Source organism: Elephantulus edwardii, unplaced genomic scaffold, assembly GCF_000299155.1.
Source record: "Elephantulus edwardii isolate Elephantulus edwardi_28Jun2011 unplaced genomic scaffold, EleEdw1.0 scaffold00167, whole genome shotgun sequence".
NCBI classification, from domain to species: Eukaryota; Metazoa; Chordata; class Mammalia; order Macroscelidea; family Macroscelididae; genus Elephantulus; species Elephantulus edwardii.
In genome coordinates, this window is record NW_006399917.1 from 5,313,224 (window position 1) to 5,321,435 (window position 8,212).

Sequence of the window (8,212 nt, forward strand, 5' to 3'; positions counted from 1 at the left end):
TATGTTTAAGGGAATAAAATATGAGAGAATGATGAAGCCACTGAACTCAAATGGCAAAATTCTTTAGCATCAAATAAAGTGAGCACCTAAATCACTGAGGCAGATGTTTACCTGTAACCACTTTATCCTTATAGCTCCCTGAGGTGAAATGTCTATTATATTGTTTGGGAGGCCAGTCAAGTGTTTAATCAAAAAGCAACTCTTTCTTCCTCTAGTTTTGTACACTAAAAAATCAGCACCATTACTCTCTCATTCAATTATTTGAGGAACTAGAAACATGTTCAGTCTCTTTCAGCTTCATACTAAATTTTCAAATGTTCATTTCCGGTGTTCTTCTCAAATTTGTGTTGCTGTCCAGCAGTGTTTATGTCAAGGTTTTAAATAGTTATTTTGACATAGAGACCAAATGTTTTAGTGTGGGAAAAGCATGCATTGTAAGAATAGCCTGTTAGTGTCTGGATGTTATTTAGAATTAGCACATCATATGTAGCTCTGGTGGTCTAGTGGCACCAGTCTCCTCTCCATCCATCATGACACTGTCTATTGGACCAGTAGTAAGAATCTTTATTTTCTTGATATTAAGACGCAATCCATACCCAAGGCTCCACTCCTTGAACTTCTGTAACAAGTGCTATAAATCTGACACTTCATAGAGTCCAGCTTCTTGGATAATTTGTTCAGATTGAACAGGTACGGAGATAGAATACATCCCTGATGCACTTCCTTCCCAATTCCAAACCATTCAGTGTTCCCCTGCTCCATTCACACAACAGCTTCCAGGTCAAGGTATAGGTTCATCATGAACACAATCAAGTGCTCTGGGATTCCCAATGTTAGCCACAACTTGTCATGATCCACACAGTCAAATGCTTTTGTACATATAAGTCAATAAAGCATAAAAAGACTTTCATCTGCTATTCCTTACTTTCAGCCAGGATCCATCTGACATCAGCAATGATATCACTGGTGTCACAGCCTCTTCTAAATCCCACTTGAACTTCTGGAAATTCCCTATCAATGTATACTGTTTCAGCAATTTTTAAAATTATCTTCAGCAGAATTTTGCTAGCATGTGATTTTGTTCAATAATTTCTACATTCAATTTGATCACCCCTCTTGGGAATAGGAACAAATATTGACCTCTTCTAATCCATTGGCCAGAGAACCGTCTTCCAAATTTCTTGACATAGACTGGTGAGTGCATCCAAGACTGCATTTGTAAATTCAAACAAGTCAGTTGGTATCCTATATATTTGTGGGCCTTATTTTGTGACAATGCTTTCAATGCAGCTTCTACTTCTTCTTCCTTCATTACCATTGGCTCCCGTGCATATGTTACTTCCTGAAATTTTTCAAAGACTTTTGAAAAACCCTATGAGAATAGTTATAGTAGTATAGTGGTACAGCTCAGATTGGAAGTTAGTTGAAATGAGGAAAATAAATAGCAAACATCATTTAACAATTGGTACATGGGATATTTGTAGCTTGAATGCTGAAAAAGCGGATAGTATTTAAATTAAACAGAACACATGAATATTGACATACTAGGCATTAGTGAGATGCAATGGACCAGCTTTGGCCACTTTGAATCAGATAATCATATGATACACTATGCAAGACATGAAAAAATAGAAGAAGAATGGTGTTGCATTCATAGTAAAAAAGTGAATTTTGGAACACCTAACTCCTGGGAGCTTGGCCCAGCCAGGTGCAGAGGGAAGCTCGCAGTAGTCCGAGAGGAGCCAAAACGTCAGTGTTCAGCCGCTGGGGGAGACACCCACCCGGGAGATGAAGAAACAGCAACCCAGAGAGGAGAAGTAACTCAATTAGAATCTTTTGTGAAGAATCAAAGACAAGAAGCCAGACCTGGACCTTCCTAGGTCAGCCTTTCTGAACCTGGCAGGAGTCAACCATGGATATCAGGCGTGTGAAGGAATATCTCTCGTGGATCTACTATCGATATCAAATCATTAGTTGCTGTTCTGTCCTGGAGCCCTGGGAGCGATCTATGTTCAATACTATCTTATTATCTACTTTTGCTATGGTAGTGTACACTGCCTATGTCTTTACACCAATCCACATTCGTTTGGCTTGGGAATTCTTCTCAAAAATATGTGGATTACACAGTACACTTTCTAGTTGACGGAAATTTCTAGTTGATCTATGAAATGGCTTTGCATATTTACATTTTATTACAATTATAATTTATTGATTTCGGTTAACGCTGTGTCTTCCTTCCCTATCTGACCCCAAAAACACTGCTCTATGCAGCCCTGTGGCCTAACTAGAGTATTTTTACCTCCCATACCACCTTCTCTTAATTCACATTCTTTTTTATTTAAGAGTTTTTGGGTTTTTTTGCTTATTTTAAAACAAAGATTACTCCATATTAAAAAGTTTCTGGAAAACAAACTTATGAGATACTCACCAGAATTATATATTTTCAAAGTAAAAAAAAAAGTCAATCTTAAGTTCTATCCTGAAATACGATGTTGTGAGTGATAGGATAGTATCCATATGCATACAAAGAAAACCCATTAATATGACTATTATTCAAGTATATGTTCCTACATCTAGTGTCAAAGAGGAAGAAATTGCGAATTTTTACCAAATGTTGCAGTCTGAAATTGACTGAAAATGTGATCAGGGTATGTTAATGATAATTGGTGACTGTAATGCAAAAGCAAGAAGCAATGAAAAAGCAACAGTAGTTGGAAAATATGGACTTGGTGATAGAAATGAGGCTGGAAATAGAATGATTGAAATTTATATTTACAATGATATGTTCATTGAAAACACTTTTTCTAAAATACACAAAGGACGACTTTACACATGGATTTCACCCATTGGGCTGCAGAGGAATCAGATCGACTACATTTGTAGCAGTCTAACTAGGCCAGGGGCAGACTATGGGTCAAATCATCAATTATGTACTTGCAAGTTCAAATTGAGGCCAAAAACAATGAAAATAAGTCCACAGGAATCAAGATAGGATCTTGAATCTATTCCAATGGAATTTAATGATCATCATAAGAATAGGTTTGAGGAACTGAGCACCAATAATAGAAGAACAGATGAGTTGTGGGATGATATCAACCATGAAGAAAGCAAAAGGTCATTACAAGAGCAGAGGAGAAAGTAAAAAAAAAAACCAAAAAAAACCCCTGAAATGAATGTCAGAAGAGACTCTAAAGATTGCACTAGAATATAGAGAAGCCAAATCTAAAGGAAACCATGTCAAAGTGAAAGAGCTGAACACATGGTTTCAAAGTGCAACTCTGGAGGACAAAGAAAAGTATTATAATGGAATGTGCGAGAGAGCTGGAAATGAAGAATAAAAAGGGAAGAACTCTCTCTCCATTTCTCAAGCTGAAAGAACTAAAAAATAAATTTAGGTCTCATGTTGCAATGTTGAAAGATGCTATGCACAATATATTGAAACAGATGAGGGAGAGAACAATTTAAAAGCGATATTTGATAGGGTATTATGGTTATCACAAGAGTCCAGAATTAAGGTTGCATAGTGGAGTGCACTTGGGGCGGTGGCAGGGGCTCGGGGGGAGGGTGTATACCAATGAAAGAATTTTGGTTTTGTGCAAAGTTGAAAATAAAAAATATTTATTAATTTAAAAAAAAGATGGAGGGAATATAAAGTCACTGCACCAGAAAGAATTGATTGACACCGAAAAAGATTTCAGGAAGTACCATATGACTCTGTGGTACACAACAACAATCATGTCTAGAGCTCTGGTGGCCTACTGGTAAGAAGCTGAACTGCCAACCTGAAGTCACAGTTTGGTAGTTTTCAACCTACCAGCTGCTCTACAGGATAAATATAAGCAATCTCCTCCTATGTAATTTACTAAGTCTGCAAACTCGATGGGGGCTCAACAATGAATTGATTCCAACTTGATGGTACCTAACATCATCACATCTATACTTCTTGATGTCTCAAACCATTTTTGTAGAAATAGATAACTAGTAAAACATGCATGAGGATCTAAGGAGGGGGTTGGTAACAGAGGGATGAGGATGGGTGTGTGTGGGTTAATCATGGGGTCATACAATTCGATGGGTGGAGTGAGGCGTGGGTTAAGGAAATGGGGAAGATCTCGTGTAAAAATAATATGTACAGACTTTTTAAGTAAACCAGTCTAAAATATAAATTTTGTGTATATAAAAAGGTCACGTTAAGTAATTAATTTAAAATTACACTTTTGCAAATAATGTGGTCTGTGTGCAAGCAAGAGAAACACCTTGAATTGTAAAAATTCAAGCAGTTTTTTGAAAATCCAGGTCATTGGCTAAAAAATTATTCATTTTAGTCTAAATGATATGGAGAGTTTAGCAAGCCCATTTTGAATATTGATGGAAAGTTTTAATATATAGTTGAAGTGAAAATATTGCAAGCTAGTCTACCAGAAATAAAATACGGGCACAAACTTAGCTGCTATGTATAGTTAAGAACTTGACTGCTAGCCAAAATCTCAGCAGTTTGAATCCACCATCTGTACTTTGAGGGAAAAGATCTGGAGATCTGCTTCCTTAAATATCACAGTCTGGCAAACCCTTATAAGACAATTCTACAATGTCACAGAGAGTCACTATAACTTACAATTTACTCAGTGGCACACAACAAGGCATGTTATCACATGATATCACATATATCAATGATTGTACACATACCATGCATTGACAAAGCTGAAAAAAAATTTGATTGCTACACTCTTGATTGAGTAATCTTGATTAACTTCATGAATTAATGAAATTACTAATTAACTTCTAACTTGAGAGAGGTACCAGTTAAATTCATAACTTAGTGTCTAAATACATCAACAATTCAGGACAAAACATTACGCTGAATGTTGTTGGTTTGTGCTTTCAAGTCACTTCTAATTCATAGGCACCATATGTACAAGAGAGGCAATTGCTGCCTGGTCTGGGACCATGCTATCAATTATTGCTGATTTGCAGTTGTTGTAGCTGCTGGGCCAATCCATTGATAGTTTCCTCTTTTTCACTGATCCTTTATTGCACCTAGCATGATGACCTTCTCCAGGAATTGGCCCCTTCTGATAACATGGTTGAAGTATATGAGATAAAATCTTTTTGTCCTCATTTCTAAGAAGTATCTCGGCTGCACTTCTTTGAAAACAAATTTATTTGTTCATTTAGAAGTTCAATAACCTTCATCAATATCATAATTCAAAGACATGAGCTCCTCTTTGGTCTTCCTTACTCACTGTCAGACTTCAGTGTACATGTGAGGTGGTTGAAAATATCATGGCTTAGATCAAGTACACCATAGTTCTCAAAGTAGTATCTTTGTTCTTAAATATTTTAAAGAAGTCATGTGTAGCACTGAAGTGCAACGACATCAGGCTGGAGACTAATGTGTGCCTGAACCAGGCTATAGTCTTTGCAATTATGTGCTATGCATCGGAGAGTTGGACAGTGAATAGGGACGATAGAAAGAGAATTGATGCCTTTGAGTTGTGGTGCTAGAGAAGAGTGTCGAATATACCATGGACTGCTAGGAGAACTAACAGGTTTGTTCTGGAGAGGGTGAAGCCAGAATGCTACTTGGAGCCAAGGATTCTGAAGCTTAGTCTGACATACTTTGGAGGTCCTTGGAGAGGGACATCATGTTTGGGAGAGTGGAGGAACGGCGCCGCAGGAGAAGACCCTCGATGTAATTGATCGATTCTGTGAGTAGAATGGTGGGAATGAATGTGTTTGAGACAGCGAAGTTGGAACAGGATAGAATGACGTTTAGGGCTCTTGTACACAGGGTCACTATGAGTCGCGAATGACTCGATGGCACATAATGACAATAACAACATGTGCAGCAAATGTATCCAGTAAACTACATTAAAAATACAGTGCAGTACATTAGAAAGAAATTTTTATTTCTTAAATGCTGAGTCCATGGGTTTTGAACATGGGTCAAAGTAATATGATATACTTGAAAAGGTCAATCTTATCTTTATATAGGATGATTTGCTTGTTTATAAAATTGTAGGTTATGCAATTGTGGATTTTTATTTTCTTTTTAAAATTTATACCACTTCCTAAACAATATTCCTCTGGACATTCTACAAACTTTGAAAAATGGCAATAGTTATAGAAAGGCTTCAAGTCAGGGAGCTCTTTTGGACTAGTAGCAAGAAGCTGCACTGCAATACCAGAAGTAAGTGGTTCAAATCCACCAGATGCTTTGCTGAAGAAGGAGGGGCAATCTCCTCCTGTATCAGTCAGATCTGATTTGATGATACACACACAAAAAATAATAAGATAAAATGAAAAAAAAAAGAAAAGGCTTCAGGTCTTTTGTTCATAGTTTCAATATGAGTTGTATTCGGTGGCAATCAACAACATTTACAAAATTAGAATACATTGTTTTTCAGACCATTTTCTTCCAATTTTTCTCAGTCTCCACCACCAGTCAACTTGTACAACCCTAAGGTTAATTACCAAACCCCCCACCCCCACCCGCTCCCCGAGTTTGTATTTTCTTGATGTTGAAATGTAAAGGAGAGTCCTTGACACTTGGGTGCCTTTCATCCTCTCTCCAGGTTCATAGGGTTTCCAGAGGTAAGCTATTATGGAAGTGGATGCCACTCCTCCTTCCATGCTTTATTTCAGTAATGGCATCATTTGCATGTCACTGGGAAGATTGCATAAACCTTCCTCCAACCCTGATGCTGAAATTTTCTTTATATAGTTTAGGTTCCTGGATCATTTGCTCTGCATAAGCTTGAATCAGCATGGTGAAAGGGTAAAACCCCTGAGGCACTTCTCCTGATTTTAAAACATGAATTATCCTCTTGTTCCATTTGAATGACTGATCTTTGGTTTATGCACATGAGGACAATGAAGTGTTCTGAAACGTCCATTCTTTGCAATGTTGTCCATAATATATGATTATCTGTACAGCTGAAAGCTTTGGCCCAGTTACTAAAACACAGGTAAATCTCCTTCTAGTATTCTCTACTTTCAGGCAAGATTCATTTGATACCAGTAATGATCAAGTCCATTGTTTGAATTTTTTACAGGTCCTTATCAATTTCTGAATTGAATTGAAGCTCTAACCATTTCTGAATTCACTCACTTTACTTGATGGCAGTCAACAACACAACAGTCACTTTCAGTTGGTTGGCTGAGTGTCCTGTTCCACATTTATTTGCATGGATGACTCAGAACTTCTAGTAGAACATGGCACTCAGCCAACCAACTTAAAGTGACTGTTTGTCTTTTTTAAATAAATATGATCCAAATTTTGTGTGATATATTTTAACAAAGTATTTATATAAATCTTCATATTCCTCATCAATATCTTTAGTTATTTGTACATATATTTTAGTTATATTCTTTTTTTTAGTGTCATATTCTTATTAGTAGATTCTTCTTGAATGCAGATAAATACGATTCTAGAACTAACAATAGTGTACTTCAAGATTGTTGTTGGGCTGTCGAGTTGCCTGTGACTCATAGTGACCCTATGTATAGCAACTTTGAAGCCTGCCTTGTCCTGAACCAAGTAAATTTTGCTGAAGATAACTCAGAAATGGTCTTCTGACATCCAATTTGGTCACTTCTTTCTTTCCTGTCTTTGTCACGGAATTTTGTTTTCTTAATGTTTGATGCCCCTGATGTCATCCCAAAACTCCTGTAGTAATTAATTAATTACTCAGTAATTAATTACTCAGTAATTAATTAAATGAACACTTTCTTAGATTGTCTAAAAATTCAGGAGACATATACTTAAGGATGTATGTTGGCTATAGTGTAATTACATTTTCTTCAGCTTCATCTTTAATTTGCATGTGAGAATTTGATGCTCTGTCAGCCTCTGTCATATTCTGACAAATAATACTGAGCTTCTCCAACATCTCTTTCCACAAATATAACCAATTTCGTTCTGATTTAGTACATCTAGTAAGATCCACTGGCACAATTTTCATTCATGATGTTAAAAAAAAGATATTTGCAAGGGAGCTCTGGTGAAATAGTGGCAAGAAGCTGCAGTGCAATCCCAGAAGAACATCGTTCGAATCCACCAGATGCTCTGCTGGAAAAGAGGGGCAATGACCTCCTGTACCGTTCAGATCAGATTTGATGGTATACAAACACAAAACAGTAATAAAATTAAATTAAAAAAAGATATTTGCAATGAATAAATAGTTAATCTTATAAAATTCTGTTGTATGAT

The 8,212-nt window shown here is 36.7% G+C and overlaps 1 protein-coding gene across 1 annotated transcript; it reads left to right on the forward strand.

The window, feature by feature from the left end:
- Positions 1–1,892: 1,892 nt before the first annotated feature.
- On the forward strand, positions 1,893–2,143 carry LOC102843855 (serine palmitoyltransferase small subunit B-like). Its single transcript, XM_006895414.1, has one exon. The coding sequence runs from the start codon at positions 1,913–1,915 to the stop codon at positions 2,141–2,143; it is 231 nt and encodes a 76-aa protein (XP_006895476.1). The 5' UTR covers positions 1,893–1,912.
- Positions 2,144–8,212: the final 6,069 nt, after the last annotated feature.

Bases quoted from the DNA above. Each gene is read 5' to 3' on its own strand.
- LOC102843855 (XM_006895414.1), top strand. From the start codon at position 1,913: ATGGATATCAGGCGTGTGAAGGAATATCTCTCGTGGATCTACTATCGA.